General features: G+C 46.1%; 1 protein-coding gene and 1 long non-coding RNA gene across 4 annotated transcripts in view; one reads left to right on the top strand and one right to left on the bottom strand.

Annotated features, from left to right (window-relative positions):
- The first annotated feature begins 6,404 nt into the window (after positions 1-6,404).
- CCDC150 (coiled-coil domain containing 150) overlaps positions 6,405-19,222 on the top strand; it is a 163,596-nt gene continuing 150,778 nt past the window's right edge. For 2 of the 3 annotated variants that reach the window (XM_073589254.1, XM_073589253.1), the window contains exons 1-3: positions 6,406-6,707; positions 7,850-7,998; positions 17,360-17,571. In XM_073589254.1, coding sequence (XP_073445355.1) covers positions 7,853-7,998; positions 17,360-17,571 — 358 coding nt within the window. In that variant the 5' untranslated portion in view covers positions 6,406-6,707; positions 7,850-7,852. Of the gene's footprint in view, positions 6,708-7,849; positions 7,999-17,359; positions 17,572-19,222 lie in introns of all 3 variants that reach the window. The other variant, XM_073589255.1, reaches the window with a different exon arrangement.
- Positions 10,090-14,038, bottom strand: LOC141100644 (uncharacterized). The gene is made up of 4 exons (XR_012234730.1): positions 13,959-14,038; positions 11,188-11,286; positions 11,013-11,081; positions 10,090-10,520 (listed from the first exon to the last, which is right to left on the bottom strand). It is a non-coding gene; the product is annotated as an uncharacterized lncRNA (long non-coding RNA).

Below are 19,222 nucleotides of genomic sequence, written 5' to 3'. Positions count from 1 at the left end.
AAACTAAAAAAAAACTTTATTCAAAACATTAAAATCATGAAAAATAACGCCCACAGGTAACAGCTCTATCAGTGATCTACCGCCCACACTGAAAAAATATTGTAACATTTGTTAATAGTGAGCTGTACTGCAGGTTTTGAGTTCAGAAGCAGAGGATATAAGTACAGAGATGCATTGCTATGTACAATGTATCTCTATGTTCCTATATTGTACAGCTGAAGAAAATTTTTTTTTTTCCATATAAAATAAAAAAATGCCAATTTCAATAACCTTTTCATCCCCCCCAGTATTTTTTTTAACTTTAATGACCAGACCACTCCTAGGAAGTTTCACCACTGTACCATGTTTTCTCCATTTGTGGATAATGGGTCTAACGGTGGTTCGCTGGAATATCAAAGCTTTAGAAATGGCTTTATAACCTTTTCCAGACTGATAGATCTGAATTACTTTCCATCTAATTTGTTCATGCATTTATTCAGATCGCAGCATGATGTCTACCTTTTGAGGATCTTTTTGTCTACTTCACTTTGTCAGGCAGGTCCTATTTAAGTGATTTTTTTGATTGAGGATAGGTGTGGCAGTAATCAGGCCTGGGTAGGGCTAGGGAAACTGAACTTTGCTTTTCAAAGACGTGACAAACCAGTTAAAAAAAAAGTAGGGGGCAATAAATTTCACACAGGCAACTGTATTTTCTTCCCAATTAATAATAAAGACCTTCATTTACAAATTGAAGTTTGTGTCTACTTGTGCTTTGTCAAATATTTTAATTTGTTTGTTACACTGAAACATTTAAGTATGACAAACATGCAAGAGAGTAAAAAATCAGGAGGGATGGGCAAAAAGTATTTCACATCACTGTACACTACCGGGCCACACAGATCTTTATATGAAGTATGTACCCACCACATCTCCTGTATATACAGTAATGACCCCCTACAAGTAGTGACTTAACCCCTTCACTTGTGGGGGAGCTCCAATGTTTAGGCACACAGGGGCTCTCCAAACGCGACATGGCAACCGCTAAATATTTTCCATTCAAAAAGTCAAATGGCGCTCCTTCCCTTCTGAGCCCTGCTGTGCACCCAAACAGGTATCCATGTACTCAGGAGAAATTGCCCAACAAATTTTAGGATCCATTTTTTTGCCCTGTTGCCCATGTAAAAATAAAAAAAATTGATGCTAAAAGAAAATTTTTGTTGGAAAAATTAAAATGTCCATTTTTTCCTTCCACATTGCTTTAGTTCCTGTGAAGCACGTAAAGGGTTAATAATCTTCTTGAATGTGGTTTTGAGCACCTTGAGGGGTGCAGTTTTTAGAATGGTGTCACTTTTGGGTATTTTCTGCCATATAGACCCCTCAAAGTGACTTCAAATGTGAGGTGGTCCCTAAAAAGTGTTTTTTTTTTTGTAAATTTTGTTGTAAAAATGAGAAATCGCTGGTCAACTTTTAACCCTTATAACTTCCTAAAAAAAAAAAAAAAAATTTTGTTTCCAAAATTGGGCTGATGTTAAGTAGACATATGGGAAATGTTATTTAGTAACTATTTTGTGTCACATAACTCTCTGGTTTAACAGAAAATTCAAAAAATTTGAAAATTGCAAAATTTTCACCAAATTTCTGATTTTATCACAAATAAATGCAAAAATTATCGACCTAAATTTACCACTAACATGAAGCCCAATATGTCACGAAAAAAATCTCAGAATCGCTAAGATCTGTTGAAGCGTTCCAGAGTTATTACCTCATAAAGGGACACTGGTCACAATTGCAAAAGATGGTCTGGTCATTAAGGTCAAAATAGGCTTGGTCATGAAGGGGTTAAAATACAATGACCAACTTTCTACTCTGCTTTCTGTGCCACTTTGAGGCATGGCAGGCACAACGTAGGAATGTTCTCCCGTGTGGTCTGATGTCTGGTGGGTACGGTCTCGAAACGTCCTCACGTGTGGTCTGAGGCACGTTCTCGAAACGTCCTCACGTGTGGTCTGAGGCAAATGTGAAAACAAAAAAACCAAGATAGCAGCAAAAATGACCCCTTAAAAATTAACTTTCAATTAAATAATTAAAATCTTGGACAATCCCAGCTCAAAGGGTACAGGACAATCAATCACCAAAAAGGTCACCAGGCAGAAACATTTTTCAAAATACTAAGGGCAACTACACTCGTCCTAATGGGCCCTATCGAGTCCCTTCCTGGCCGCGGAGGTTGGCACCCTAGTTGTTGACGATGTGGCGCCCCAGCTCAACGTCAGTGACCCTATAACACCATACAAATCCCTAGTCCACGATACACAGAAAAAACACACAAACACACAAATACCCGGAAAAAAAAAACCCTAGTGGAGAGACTGGATAACGTCTCTTTTAAGTGCAAACTTATCTCGTAGTAGAACACTGTGAAACTAGCCTAACCCAGTTATTACAGTACCTTCCATGTGTTACACAGATGCATCATGGGCTTGTTCATGCATGAAATAAAAGGCTAAATTACAACATGGAGACTTAAATCAGAGCAATGTTTTATTTACATTCAGAACCAGTTTAAGAGGAACAAATTAAGATTTCCCACAGAAATCTCAGACTTTTACTTACAGAAATATTGGCTAAATAACATTCTTACATATATAGAAACCTTTCTAATTGTAAAAAAGTGCATTTTTTTGCATTGAAAACTTTTGCTTGTTTCATGTAATGCATTTCTTATGTATTGTACAACTGTAATATGCTGTTGGTGCATGCGGGCAGGACTGATGGGTCTGTGGCTCGGCCCCCAGGGCCTGCTTTCGGTGTCTAGGACCAGATATCATAATACCAGCCTTGAATAGTGAAGGAAACTGCAGCCAACCCTGAGAGACATCCAAGGTGGGAACGCCCCGTCATGCCAAAGGGAGTCTGCTAGATCCAGGCGTAGTAGACCTGCACTGATGGGTTTGTGGACGCCAGGAGGGGGTTGGGAATGAAGGAAGGTTTCTTTTCCTGGCGGGTAGGAGAGTTGTCCTGTTGGTTGCTTTTTTGGACTTAACATTTCTGAAACAACCACAACTGGACTGTGCACCTCTTGGCAAACAGGAGTTTAGTCTTCTGTTGCAGAAGAAAAGTACTCTTACCCTGATAGTTAGAGGGCAGGAAGCACTAGAAAGTTAGCGTGCATGATTGTTCAGGGTGCTGGCGGTGTGGCCCGGCCACCAGAGCCTGGATTTTTTTTTTTTTAAGAATAGGGTCGCAGGAGCCTCTGTCAAACGTGGAGGCCGCATGAATAGGAAGGTTTCCCCAAAAGATGTCCATATTGCTCAGGGGAAAACTAGGACATATTTGTCTTGTCCCTTCATTTTTTTTAATGAAGCCCCCTCACTGCCTGGTAGGATATACCTGTCCTGTAGATTTCAAATCCTAACCTTTACATAGACTTCGGGCGACTGGCAGGTAATGGATTTGTCTTCCCTGCCTACTCTATCTAGCTCTGGGGGGGCGAGAGGGTAGGGGATTAGTGGCAAGGACTGTCCACCGGAAAACCGCACTCTTGATGTGTTAGGGCCCTGCCTCGTAGACCACAGATGATATGGTAGTGACAATTCTAGGTGAGAGATCAGAGTGATAATTCCACTCTGTCGCCCTTAAAAGCCATATCTGAAAGAAAAAGGGAAATCATTAACAAAAAAATCAAGACCTAAGGCAGAAACCAGCCTGGGTGGTCCAGACCTATGTCTGCCTCCTACTGACACTAAGCTAAAACGGATTAGCTTCATGCCAGTTGGTGTACCCTCCTAGCATAAGCAGCATACAACCATAGTTTTTTGTGTGCCCCAATGAAGCATTAACCACCTCGCACACCAACCAGAGGGCCACACAGGGTAACACACCCTGTCCAATCATAAACATCCACCTCACACTAATCAGTGGACCCCACAGGATAAACACATCAAAGCCCAAATGCCCCCTTCCTCCAAGCGTAAATCCCCATCATGCACCCTCCACCCCAAAGCAAAATCCCCCAACGGATGCCACCCGAGCAGCATTAACCCCATCGGACGTCCAACCCCCAAGCATAAACCAATAAACCCCATCAGACGTCGCCCCCCCCCCCGGCATAAGCCCCCATCGGACGTCGCCCCCCCCCCCCGGCATAAGCCCCCATCGGACGTCGCCCCCCCCCCCGGCATAAGCCCCCATCGGACGTCGCCCCCCCCCCCGGCATAAGCCCCCATCGGACGTCGCCCCCCCCCCCCGGCATAAGCCCCCATCGGACGTCGCCCCCCCCCCCCGGCATAAGCCCCCATCGGACGTCGCCCCCCCCCCCCGGCATAAGCCCCCATCGGACGTCGCCCCCCCCCCCCGGCATAAGCCCCCTTCGGACGTCGCCCCCCCCCCCGGCATAAGCCCCCATCGGACGTCGCCCCCCCCCCGGCATAAGCCCCCATCGGACGTCGCCCCCCCCCCGGCATAAGCCCCCATCGGACGTCGCCCCCCCCCCGGCATAAGCCCCCATCGGACGTCGCCCCCCCCCCGGCATAAGCCCCCATCGGACGTCGCCCCCCCCCGGCATAAGCCCCCATCGGACGTCGCCCCCCCCCCGGCATAAGCCCCCATCGGACGTCGCCCCCCCCCCGGCATAAGCCCCCATCGGACGTCGCCCCCCCCCGGCATAAGCCCCCATCGGACGTCGCCCCCCCCGGCATAAGCCCCCATCGGACGTCGCCCCCCCCGGCATAAGCCCCCATCGGACGTCGCCCCCCCCCGGCACCCAAACAGAACCCACAAGCGCGCATTAACCCCCCCCGGGACTACCCGACCCTGCAAGCGTGTGCATTAACCCCCCGGACGCAACCAAACACGGCAAGCGTGCATTAACCCCCCCACCCCCGGGACCCAACCAGACATGGCAAGCGTGCATTAACCCTCCTGGGAGCCCAAGCAGACCCCACAAGCATGCATTAGTATCCCCCGAAGTACAACCAGACACCCCAAGCGTGCATCATTAACCCCCCCTCTCCCGGGACTACCAGACACCCAAAGCCTGCATTAACCCCCCCTCTCCCGGGACTACCAGACACAAGCGTGCATTAACCCCCCGGTACCAAGCCAGACCCCGGGAGCGTGCATTAACACCCCCCCGGAGACCCAACCAGACCCCGCAAACGTGCATTAACCCCCCCCCCGGAGACCCAACCAGACCCCGCAAACGTGCATTAACTCCCTCCCCAGGACCCAACCAGACCCCACAAGCGTGCATTAACCCCCCTGGGAGCCCAAAGCAGACTTCACATGCATGCATTAGTACCCCCCGAAGTACAACCAGACCCCACAGGCGTGCATTAATCCCCACAAGCATGCATTAGTACCCCCCCAAAGTACAACCAGACCCCCACAAGCGTGCATTAACCCCCACCCCCCAAACAGTCCCCAGAAGCATGCAACAGTACCCCCCGAAGTACAACCAGACCCCACAAGCATGCACTAACCTCCCCACACCCCACCAGACCCGTAAGCGTGCATTAAACCCCACCCCCCTGCCCCAAACAGACCCCACAAGCAAGCATTAGTACCCCCCCGAAGTACAACCAGACCCCACAAGCGTGCATTAACCCCCCCACCCCAAACAGACCCCACAAGCATGCATTAGTACAACCAGACCCCACAAGTGTGCATTATACCCCAAGCCCCCTGCCCCAAACAGACCCCACAAGCATGCACTAACCCCCCCAGACCCCAAACAGACCTGTAAGTGTGCATTAACCCCTACCCAAACAGACCCCACAAGCATGCATTAACCCCCCTGGACCCCAAATAGACCCTGCAAGCATGCATTAACCCCCCTGGGAGCCCAAGCAGACCCCACAAGCAAGCATTAACCCCTCCGGACCCTAAACAGATCCCGTAAGCGTGAATTAACCCCTACCCAAAGACCCCACAAGCGTGCATTAACCCCCCCCGGACCCCAAATAGACCCCGTATGCATGCATTAACCCCCCCCGGACCCAACCAGACCCCACCAGTGTGCATTAATCCCCCCTCCCCTCCGGGCGCCCAACAGCTCCCAGATAAGCACCCAAATCCCACTAGTTAGCCCCAGGTATCAGCCCCCATCAAACAAACATCTAAGAAGACACCAACCTGTTATTTACTAAACCCTCCTGCCTTTCACTGACCTCACTCCACACTGCTCACAGACGCCGGCACCAGAGAGACAGCTGAGACAGTGTGTAATGGAGGTTTCTCTCCCTGCAGCAGACGGCAGAGAACGAAGCTGAAGAAACCAACCTCAGCTTCGTCGGCAGAGACACGTTTGTAATAGCTTCTTCTCTTCCTGCCAGTGCCTTTGCTGTCAGAACACGCCCCCCGGTATGACACGCCCCCAGAACTGACATCACACCTGGAAGGAGCCCATACAGTCTAGCAGCTGCCCAGACGAGAGAGCTGTGTGCGTCCGCCATGTTTGTGAAGCCACTAAAGCAGACACAGCTCAGCTCACTTTGCCCTCTAGCGACAACTTCCTGAAGTGGAAACTAACAATCTCGGCTCTTGTTTGAGCATGCGCGGTAGAGCCTTACCTTTACAGCGGGACAGTTTGAAAGGAGGAAGTGGCTGTATCTCCAAGGTAACGGTGCAAGAAAGCCAGCAGGAGCATTAGGAGCTCAGACGTCAGAAGCCGCTTATGTATCAGGAGGAGAAGTGTCAGCAGGGCGCACGTCGGAGAACCGTCTGCTGCTGTAAGTCCGGCATTGCCTCTATGATGGCGGCTGCTTTGCTGTCATCTTTGTGATCGGTCGCATCAGTTTGGGTCTGGTTGTGTGCTGGGTGCCTTTCTCTGTCTGGCTGAAGTCAGCAGGTTCTCCAGCACTAATCTAACGTGTGGGGGCATGAAACCCTGCTTTTCCCCCCAGTTATGTAGGTAATAAATGGAGCAGCCACCTCTCCCTTCTGGAGACATTTCTCCGGAGCGGTGGGGTTCCCTGCAGTTTGACCTGCACCCCATCTGACAGTTCTCAGCCATCCACATGATGCGAGGTTTCCATTTTCAAAGTTTAATGCCACTGATGTGTGATCGATACCTGTATTTGGAGCACTTGTCCTGGAAAGCTTAAAGAAAAGCAGTCATGTCCGTAAACGCTCTTACCCTGCCTATATGGGGTTAATCTGTAGGTTGATAGCGTTCTAAAACTGCTCAGCTGCAGTGAGAGCGAAATGGGCGTCATTCCGCCCTGCAGTCCCCAACTTTCCATCCTGGCGGTAGCTGTAATTACGGCCGGCACATCGGCTGAAGGCTGCCTTTGTAGAATAGACCTGCAAGCCGGCAGCTCCTTGGAGGAAGACGCTTAATCTACTCCCAGGAACCGGGCAGCTTCAGAATGCTATTGCCCTACAGATTAACCCTATATCTGCAGGTTTATAGTGTTTGGGGACATGACCGTTTCCCTGTAAAAGGTTAAGCTAGTAACCTTTCCCAGTGCCCGCCATTCCGACTCCACTTGACCCTGGCCCCTGTCTGCTCCTGCTTACTTCCTTGCCGCAATGCTTTCCAGTCTCGCCATCCCATGACCCTGCAGTCGGTCTCTGACCAGTGACCTAGCACGAGGCACTGCGAACAGGAACGGGTTTCTCAATTCTCCCACACTTTGCTGCTCGATCTTTACACACCAGGCGCCAGCTCTAAAGCGTCATCATAAACATTGTCTTATAGGAGACAACAGGGAATGATAGAAACCCATTGAGCAGCATTGTATGTATTTTCTTTTTCCAGGGCATTTGAGGCCCATGATATATACAGTGAGCTACAACGACACAGCTAGGTCTGTAGTGGCGCTTGTCATATAATGGTCATCTGATGTAATTTTCCTTCCTGTACACACAGGGAATGGATCGACCGGTGATCCCTCCACTCACTATCCTTCCCACCGCCCCCGAAACCTTCTCTGTGCTGGAGCAGCGGATGCGGGTAGCAGAGGAACAGACGGCCTCCCTGATCAGTGATCTGCAGACACTGGGTGTGAGCAGCCACCGGTGAGGGGATTTGTGGACTTCCATCTCCGTACTATAAGGAGGGTCGATGTTGTCATAGATGCGGAGTTTGCCATTATATATGGATTGACGTTTTTAGTTGTATGACGCATAACAACTTCATAAAGGGCAAATGGTCAATTTTGGCAAAATGATAACAGTCATGATTGCTCGATTTTAGGCAAAAGTTTACAGGAGTGTGCTCAGCAGCATTGTTCATACATGAAAAGGATCCTTACTGTGTGAACTCGGTCAAACAAAAAAAATGATAGCCTGTATTCCCATCTCACACATTTATTGTATATAGACAGGATATGCCATCAATGTATACTAGATGCTGTTCAGACTAATATGAGCCATGGGAATAGCCCTTTCGTAAAGTTGTGTGCTTCCTGGAAAATAGTATTTACTACCGGCCAGAGAGAAGAAGAACCTCACGCAATGGAGGTGAAGTGTAAAATGCATCTTTATAGGATATCTTATCAATTGTCTTCTACCACTCGTGCATTAATACTTCTGCTCCAGTATGTCTGCTCACTTTTATTCTAATATAGTAGATTAATCTACATGCATAATTAATTCTTGAAAAAGTTCAGTGTTAGGTTAAAGGTACAATGAGATGTCAAAGCGTCTAGAGGACCAGCCATCTTGTTAATGTGAACGGTTCATTAGCAGGGATGAGTGGACCTGTAAATGTTTGGGTTCGGACGGAGTTTTTAAAACCTTATATAAGTCAATGGGGATCTGAACTTTAGTGCTGTAAAATGGTCGGAGTAAGGGCTAGGGGGCTGCAAAAGATGGAAAATGGGGGTAAGAGCAGGATAATTGCCCTGCAAACAAATGTGGATAGGAACATTACTGTCACAACACATCTGTTTGGTGACCCAGGACTCCTTCCCTGACCCTACCACTAGGGGGCACCTATTCCCCAGGATACTTGTGAAGATGCCGGGCCGCCACCCTTGCCTTATCTGCTGAGTTAGCCCTTCATCTGTTTTCTTCTCCCACCCAGGAAAGAGGGGAGCTATTGTGCACCGCAGTACACCAACCCGATAAACAAGGCAACACAAACAAGGGTTAACAGAAAACTCCAGGCATACAATATATTCACTCACATATAAACGAGGAATGCACCGGGACATGGAGGTAGGGGAATTAACAAAAGTAGGGAAGGGAATTGCCACACATACAAACCAAGCAACGGTCACAGATAACTCCAACTCTCCTGCAGCAATAAAGCTAGCTCTGACAAGGATTTGTAACAGAGCCCAGATTATAAAGGGAAAGGAGTGGCTAACCAAGCTCAGCTGTGAGCACAGGGATTCCTAACATGGCCGATTATTTCTTCAGGCAGAACAGGGGTTTAGCACATTTAAAATGAAGGCGAAGTGCTTCTTCTCAGCACCGGAGTAGGAGCAATCAGACACTGTGGTCTTCTGGCTCTACACTGTCACAGTAACCACGTGATAATGACTTAAAGGATTTATGTCCCCATAGCAATCATGGTAATATAGGAAGTAAATGAATAACATAAAAATTGTAACTGCCCTCACAGAGACTGAGGCTTGCTACCGCCAGTCCATTTAAAAATTTCACCCACAGATCATGTTTCCACATTTTCCCCTGCAGAAGCTGATAACAAATTTCACCCACAGAGCATGTTTTAACATTTCCCCACAGCTTCAAACTTTCACCTCTAGTAGCATACAATCGGCCTCTGACATAAAGCTGGTAGTATGATCTTGGATCGTGCTGGCTTTCTGCCCTCAGGCTTGCCACCAGCAGTCCAGTTAAAGATTTCACCCACAAAGCATGGGGTAGAGTACCCCTACAGAATCAGCTTACAAATTTCACCCACATTGCCAAACTACCATAGCATTTAGTAGAGCAGCCACAGATAAAAAAAAACAACTTGTAGTTTGATTCTGGATAAAAATATATCCCCCCCCCCCCCACAAAAAAAAAAGAATTCTGTCCAAATCTTGTATAGTGCAGGATAAATGCGTGCCAAGCCTTACTGCAATCTTTGGAGGCAGAATGAACAAATCCACAGCAGGTGATGAATTGGTTTGATTTATTTTTTACACCCTTCCTCGTGCAGTATTAGTGATTAGGTGACTTTATTCTCTGGGTCTGTGCGATTACAGCAATAACAGATTTATATCCTTTTTTTGTGTTTAGCTTCTGTCACACACTAAAAGACGCTTTCTTTTTTTGCAAGAAGACGTTTTTGCTTCGCCATATTTTGAGAGCTATAATTTTTCCATATTTCGTCCCACAGAGTCATGTGAGGGCTTGTTTTTTGCGGGACGAGCTGACGTTTTTATTGGTGCCATTTTCAGGCACATGAAATTAGAAAAAATGAACAATATAATCTAAAAAAATATCAAAACATAAATTTGTCTATTATTGGCTGCCACCCTGCTGTTGGGCCGCCACATACCTCTCCAGCATCACTTCATGTTAGTGCCCAGCTGCCATCAACCGCCTATGTGATGCCAGCAGGTCCTGTAAGGTAGGGATTTCTGTTGAGGGAATGGTAAAAGTTAAACAGGCTAATTCTGTTGCAACATCTAACTAAAGGTACATGTTTGTTGTTTAAGGGTCCCGTTACACTAAACTACGCACCAGCGATCACGACAACGATACGACCTGGTCAGGATCGCTGGTGCGTCGCTACATGATCGCTGGTGAGCTGTCAAACAGGCAGACTCACCAGCGATTAGGACCAGCGAGGACGCGGGTAACTAAGCGACGCACGCGCTTAGTTACCCTCTGTTTACCATGGATATCAGGTCCCAGCTGATTGTTGGTCTCCCGCTGTCACACGCAGCGATGTGTGCTGGCCAGCGGGAGCCCAACGATCAAAAAATGGCCCAGGACATTCCTGCACGATCAGTGATACCCGGCGGGGGGGCGGTCGCTGATGCGTGCCACACACAGCGAGATCGCTGTTGCGTCACAAAATCAGTGATGCATCAGCGATCTCACTAGTGTGAAGTACCACTAACACTTACGGTTATGGGGCGCCTCTGTTTCCTCTGATGAGGAGCTGACAACCCTCCCGGATCCTGTGGCACTACCGGCTAGGGAAACACACAAAACTTAAAATTACACGACAGCCCTCCATCCTTTTAACACCCAAGTATCCTTTCCAACTTGTAGGGAGCTTATATTATGTGCTTCAATTACCGGAAGGCGAGCCTGCACCAATGTCAGGGAGTGACGCTGGAGAGAATCACATTATGGGGGATGATGTCGATGATGGTGGTGCTGCTGGAGATGGTGGTCCTAGAGATAGGAAAAAAATTCTATTGAGCGTAATACTCCTTCAACTAACTTTGTTGATTAGGGCTTTTGGGGCGGGGCTTTGGCTACTTTAAATTAAGCGTTCGCTACTGTTATGTGTTATGCAATGGAGCATGGCGGGGAGAGTAGAGGACGTCAGCAGAAGGCGGGACAGGCACCCCGGGGCGGGGATAAGCAACAAAACAGAAATCAGAAAAATATAACAAAAAAACAAGATTTACAATTAAATAGCATAATCTGAACAGACAATACATATATGATGAGTAAAGGTGAATGACTCCAGCAGGCACTCCCCATGGGTAAGCACTATTTGCGAGACTTTACATCCATGTAAGTACGTTCTCAGTTGGACTGTGTGCCTAGTTGGATGGGAGCATTATATGGGACACCATGACATAAGGAACTGCTTTTTGCTGCTATAATTTCACTTATAAGGATACGCGCACACATTTTTTGGCCCCAGTCCTCACCACCCACATTACCACATATTTGAAAGGACACAGTGTGTCATTCAGTCCATCTAAAATTAAATTACCGATTCTATGGAGTGCCATGTGACACTGCCGGGTCATTCACCTCTACTCATCAGATATGTATTGTCTGTTCATATTATGCTATTTAATTGTAATAATAAAATCTTGTTGTTTTTAAATATTTTTCTGATTTCTTTGCTCTCATTGATATTATGGGGCATCGCACTCCTGAATATTTGTAGGATCAAAGTATTTAGCCCCGGGTATCCAGAAGGCAAGAACCTCTCAATGTTCTCCCCTCTGACTGAACAATTAACCTTTCCAGACATAAACAAACTGAGAGTTTCTCTGATCGTCTTTGTGTTCTGTAAGAAACTGTCTGGAAACAGTGTAAGGCTATGTGCCCACGTAGCGTTTTAATCCGGACACTGAAAACCGGACTCCTTCCTAGAAATCGTGCGTTTTTTTCCCCCCGCGCGGTTTTACCGCAATTATGTTCGCGATTTTGCCGCGATTTTAGCGTGCGATATTCAAGCACTTTCCAAGCGATTTGAAGCATCGCTTGGAAAGTGATTGACAGGTTGGTCACACTCGTCAAACATAGTGTTTGACAAGTGTGAGCAGCTTTTTACTATTGAGGCTGCCTATGCAGCCTCAATAGTAAAAGATAGAAATATTAAAAATGATAAAAAAATCGGTGTATATTTACCTTCCGATGTCCCGCGCAGCCTCAGCGACGCTCCCGTTCCCAGCAATGCCTGTGATGACGTTGGTCTCGCGTTGCTATAGCGATCTCACGAGACCGCTAGAGTACCAGCACTGTATACAATGCACCAAAACTCACTGCTACAGTGGATGAATTGTTTCAGTAATTGTTCTATGTGATGAAGTGATCCCATTCCATTGTTTGTGTAATGTATCTACAAGATTTGCATTCCTCAATGAGGCGTTTGTGGGAGGTGGAAGGTGTGAGGCTGCCTCTTTTATTATGCCATTCTCCTGAGAAACAAGAGTCCTGAAAGGATTGGTAATTATTTATTTTAGAACTGGCAACAATTCCCTAACATTTGCTTAAGTTGACCATTACTATACAACATAGGGAAATATATATTAATGAATACTGAAGCAAACCGCGTAGTGATAGCGCAGTAGTGGCCACCATTCGGAGCAGAGGGGCGTGGATAAGGCAACCCTGAAGCACGCCTATCGAGGTCTGAGTCGTCAGAATAGCTGCTGCGTGACAAGGTCCCAATGACTGCCGAGATCGTTATACGGATCACAGTATCGCTGCTGCGTTTTTGAGTAGATCTGTCTGTTTGACAGCTTACTAGCGACCATGTAGCGACGCACCAGCGATCAGGTCGTATCGTTGTTGGGATCGCTGGAGCGTCGCTATGTGTAACGGGACCCTTAGACACTAAAATCCAATTTAAACCCCATTCATATGCACCCATGAGTGTACACAATGGGCCTGTTTACACTGGGGCACAATCAGCAGACACCTGGCACTGGGCATTCATGGCGTTAAGGTCACGTTCACACATATTTGCTCAGTATTTTACATCAGTATTTATAAGCCAAAAACCAGGAGGGTGCTAAATGCAGAAGTGGTGACGAGTTTTGTTATTTTTCCTCTCCTGGTTTTGGCTACAAATACTGATGTAAAATACTGACCAAATCCTGACCGTGTGATCGCGGCCTAAGGAGAATAAACAAGCGTTTACCACAGAGTGACTTGTACCATTGTCCCATAAATGTCTATGAAATGTGTGAGGGTCCGGATATGTTCCCGCCGTGTATGGCACACAGAATTGGTGCCCTTAGCCATCGCTCCGTGGGATGACTAGACAACCCCATTAATTGGTTCCCATACACTCCACTATGACTCTGAGGTGACATGGATGATACCGTGGGCTACACATTTCTCTTTATTTTACATAATGTATAAAACCGATAATTACAAACATTATGTAAATTCAATAAAAATTACAATCATTATTAAAAAAAGTTACAAATTAAGAGAAAAAAAATGAGGCAGTAACACGGAATGACAAGACCTTTCAATGCTTGTAAGCTACCAAAATTGACAAAAGCAGCATGCAAAAGAGGAAACAAAGGGGACAAACTGCGGTATATACAATCACATGAAATACTAAGGGATAACAGAAGGCAAGTACTGACCTGTGGTCTCAGGAACGGCTCTGGTCTTTATGGCGGAAAGTTTTGGTCTGAAAATGGTAACGATCTACAGGGAACTCTATCCTCCAAGACTGACAGTGACTGCCATTCACAGTCTGTATTTATCAGGTAAAAGTCCCGCCCACATGCCTCCCATTGGTGCGCTCCTATAGGGGCTGGTCTATGGGATGTGGCTTGGGTCCCAAAAAATTATGATCCCCAATTTTCAGGATATCTTCACCCCTGGTGGTCCCAGGTGGGAGATATTAACGCCATATTTCCTATCATAATGTCAGCTTTCCATAGATAGGAAACAAGGCATGTATATTGTTTTGCATCTGTCCAATATTAACTTGTGACTGATGTGCAGGCCGCCCAGTGATGTAGGTGAATACGTTACATTCGACACTTTATCACAACGCCAAATGTATGTCTCCCATAACTATAGAATATACAAATATCATAAAGAAAACCAATATTCAAAACTGAACTTCAGCGCCAGCGTGTCTGATATAATTCCCTTGGAAAACAGTAAAAGTTAAGGCCCTTTTACATTTAGCGATGCACCAGCGATCCGACCCGGTCAGGATCGCTGGTGCATCGCTAAATGATCGCTAGTGAGCTTCCACACAGAAAGATCTCACAGCGATGCAGCAGCGATGCAGCGCACGATACTCACCTTTCACACACAGCGATGAAGACGTCCTCCCGCCTCCACGCGTCGCTCGTCGTCACAGCAGGAAGCCCCAGCAGGAAGCTGACGACGAGAAATGGAGCCGGACATTCGCGCACGATCAGCGATAACCAGCGGGGGAGCCGGTCGGAGGTAAGTATCACACATAGCGATATCGCTAGCGAAATACACAGTGTCTACCATTCATCAGATAATCCCACAGCGGGGGTCCTAGCTGAATAGTGGAGTGTTTTTTTGAGTGCTAGCTCTTGTTTCTATCAATTCATGATGAAGCCTTGCTTCCGTCAATAATATGAGGGTGACACGTCCACGAAGACACAGTTTATGGATTCTTTTCCATTACATCTATGACACAGCGGGTCAGAGCTATACGAGTATATGAGACCATTAAAAAAAAAATCAGACATCACTTGGATGACATCTGAATTCGGTCTGATGTTCACGGATTGTCAGAAAGGAGAAGGTGGAGAAACTTTTTTTTTTATTCTCCACAAAAGAGAAAATCTGATGACGCTCAGCCCTGACTCTGATCAAAATAATTGGTTCATTCTTCTCATACATGGGACGTACTTACACATGAATGAGGCCTTTGAGATTAGAAAAACATGGCCGCCCTCTTTTAGAAACTCTCTTTACAATAGAAGTGGTTGGAATTAAGGTGCAGTTTCACACTGGGCCCAAACACAAGGGTGGCGCTGTATTTGGAAGGAAGCGGACATGTTTTTCTCCTTTAAATTTGCTCAGGCTTCTTCCTCCCGATCATAATCACACAAGGGGCCATGATGCTTTATTATCCTTGTGCGATGGGGGTAGGACAAGTACCCCAGTATGGTGGGTCAGAACATGGCAGACTTTTGAGGTAGTCTGTATAGAGGTATATGAAGTCGGTACCCAGACGGTAGTAATATTAATGCAGTATGCTCAGTGCTATAATGACCACCGCTGGTGTAATACATAGTGAACTCAGGCTGACCGAAAAATAACATAGCTGTCCACCTTCTCACCTTCGTACAGTCCAATCTCCTCCATCATCTTCAGCTTGGCTTCATTCACTTCAATTCCCCACAACGGCTCATTGCTTTCTAGTAAAAGAGAAGAAAATAAGAAAGATCAGTTACACGCATTCTATAAAATATGGCGGACATCATGGAACTTGTTAAACACAGTCTGCTGGAGCTTCATCTCATGGGTTTCAATGGCTGAGCAACTGCATGCAGCCATACATCACCAAGCACAATGCCGAGCGTTGGATGGAGAGTGGTGTAACGCTGCAATCAATTGACTCTGGAGGAGACGTGTTCTGTACAGTGACGGATCGCACTTCTCTGTCTGCACCTGATGGAGGAGTCTGGGTTTGGTGATTCCGGGAGGACGTTACGCCGACTGCATTGTGTGCCCCCTGTACAGATGGTGGAGGAGGATAATGGCTATGGGCTGTTATCAGGGGGTGGCCTCGGACCCTCAGCCCCAGTGATGATGGGAAAGACATTGTTGATAATTGTAGCTTCGACTTTGTGGGAACAGTTTGGGGGAGACCCTTATCTGCCCCCCATGACTCTGCCCAGTGCACCAGCTTCATACAGACATGGGGGAGAAATGAGCAGCTACTCAGAGCCTGGACCTCAGTCCCATTTCATAATGGAGATAGTGACCATGGACTCTTTCCCCCCCCCCCCCAACACGCAGAAGGCGACTCCATATTATTGTCTATGGATAAAGGATGGGAGGTCAGAAAAGCCTCTGCAAGGGAAGGTGCATGTGGGGGGCACATACTTTTCTCCATATAGTGTTATGACTGATACTTTCAGTTTACCTGTTGGTGAATTTGCCAATTTTTGGGGTATGTGCCTTTCTGGGGTCCACGATTTGTCCTGATGTCCCGCAGACAACGGCTCGCTCCGGGACCAGCTGTCATCAGGATACAAGTCGAAGCTTCCAGACTTGTCCACTTCACACTGGCTCTTCTTGAACACATTTTGTGCTGGGTAATATGGCGGCATGGATTTGTTGCTCATGGGGGTGACAGCTTTGAGGGAACAGTTGGGCAACTCCACTGCTTCTCCTTGGGTGTAACCTATAGACAAGGACTCATCAATCTCCTCGGGAACATTCACACTGGACATCTCGTCCTCCTGTGCTTCCTTCGCACAGGCCATGAACGTCTCTTGAGCCTCTTCCATCATTGTTATGACCTGTTGTGGAATAGAAGAAAATATAAAGGTTAAAGATGATCTAGGAAATAAAAAAGTAAATTATATTGTATAGTGGGATTGGAAACAGTCAGCAAGCAGGTAGACAGATGGCTCTATAGCAGATAAAAAACAATGAAAAATCAATAGGCACAGTTAGCTTTATCTATGCTATAGACAAATGTCTTCCTTCTGGAGGGAAGCTAATTTGCATATTTTTTTTGCAGCACTCCCTGCACCACCAGATCTTCACAAGAAGAACCTGAGACAGAGTAGCACACTATAATGTACAGGATACTATTATAACGTTACCTCTGATAATAAAGGGATTTGAGGTAATACTCAATGTAATTCCCATACTAGGTATTGAATTCGATGTAACTTCTCCTTGTAATATATGTCACTCTGAACCCTGGATTACCATACCACTGTCTTGCTTGCTTTGTTAGGATGGGGGTTTAGACGGAACTTATTTTGCTCTCTTGGACATCCAGTGATTTTTCTCTATTGATTTCCATTAGATTTACAAAATTTGAAAAGTTGAAATCTCAACATATCCGTCCAATCAGCCCAGTGAGGGCCCGGCCTGCATTCACTGGAGATGGTGATACTTTATGGAAAAACTGTGAAAATCTAGTCACTCGCATGTGTCATATGGAAAGTATGCTCCAGACTCTGAAACTCAATGTTTTCCGCCTGCACACAGATCGCGAATTGAGCACAAAACACTCCGGTAAGTGGCTTCAGGACCCGTTCATTTACTTGCCATGCTTTAATAGCCCTCTGGGCTCCTGCATTCTACACCATCAGAGGGATTGGGCTGCAACGCTAGCAACCCTTTCCTGTACTGTGATAGGGAACTGAAATAATTGGATCACTGTCAATAAAAGCTCTGAAAGTAACATGCATATTAAAGGGAATTTCGCATCACCAAAATCGTTTACCTGCAGATATTGGGTCATATAGCGATAGCAATTTTGGTGATGTCAGGTTACTCCACTACTCTGACAACCCCCTCTCAATCCTTGTTTCCCCCTTGTAAGGTAATAACATCTAAACTAACCTCCGGTGCCAGCGCCAATCCAGCGCTGTCGGCATTGGCTCTCACTGTGATCGCGTGACATTGTTATTTTCATCAGTATGTGGTCAGTGTGTGTCAGGTTTTACCTTCAGAATTTCATCAGTTTTTTTTTTTTGCGTATGAGGAGATTTTTTTCTTTATGACTGTCATTTTAATGTTTATTTCATAAATTAATAGTGATCCTGAAAATAAGTGACTTTGTAATATATCATGTGACAATGTAATATACCAAAGAAATCTGTCTTTCTCCTCCTGGACTGATCTTTCATTCTCAAAATTCTCAACACAAGGGTAAAATCTGTATTCGGTGAAGTCAAGTTTTTACATTACGGAGATAGGAGATGGCGGTTGCTACTGATAAGAGTCTATGTATTAGATTCTATATTACGATGGTTACTCTTTTAAGTTTCTCCTGTCAAACAAACATGAAAATTGGACAATACTAGAATAAAATTAGGATGGCATCTCAGAGCTGTCAAGAGTTTTTTTATGGACCCATTTATTTGAACTGGAGTGTTTAATCTTTGACTAGTATAGTTGGTGCAAATCAATATGTCCCATTCCCTCGACTATGACAGTGATCTGTGGTTGCCGCATGGAAGCCGGAGTACTGCCTCTTACTTTCTGGTAATTCCTGGGCCTTCTTTGTATTAGTAGGCCTGGTGCGACGTCATAGAATCATAGAATTGTAGAGTTGGAAGGGACCTCCTGGGCCATCTGGTCCAACCCCCTGCTCAAAGCAGGATTCGCTAAATCATCCCAGTCAGATGTCTGTCCAGCCTCTGTTTGAAGACTTCCATTGAAGGAGAACTCACCACTTCTCGTGGCAGCCTGTTCCACTCATTGATCACTCTAACTGTCAAAAAGTTTTTTCTAATATCTAATCTGTGTCTCCTCCCATTCAGTTTCATCCCATTGCTTCTAGTCTTTCCTTGTGCAAATGAGAATAAAGTTGATCCTTCTACAATGTGACAGCCCTTTAGATATTTGTAGACAGCTATTAAGTCTCCTCTCAGTCTTCTCTTTTGCAAACTAAACATTCCCAAATCCTGCAACCTTTCCTCATAAGACAGGGTTTGCAGACCGGTCACCATTCTGGTCGCTCTTTTCTGAACTTGCTCCAGTTTGTTGATGTCTTTTTTAAAATGTGGTGCCCAAAACTGGACACAATATTCCAGATGAGGTCTGACCAAAGAGGAGTAGAGGGAAATAATGACTTCACGTGATCTAGACTGTATGCTTCTGTTAATACATCCTAGAATTGCATTTGCCTTTTTTGCTGCTGCATCACACTGTTGACTCA

This window comes from Dendrobates tinctorius, unplaced genomic scaffold (genome assembly GCF_039654945.1).
Source record: "Dendrobates tinctorius isolate UK_male_01 unplaced genomic scaffold, ASM3965494v1 ptg000107l, whole genome shotgun sequence".
In the NCBI taxonomy this organism is placed as follows: Eukaryota; Metazoa; Chordata; class Amphibia; order Anura; family Dendrobatidae; genus Dendrobates; species Dendrobates tinctorius.
The sequence above is the reverse complement of the archived record's forward strand: the minus strand, read 5'-3'. Positions and strand labels throughout refer to the sequence as shown.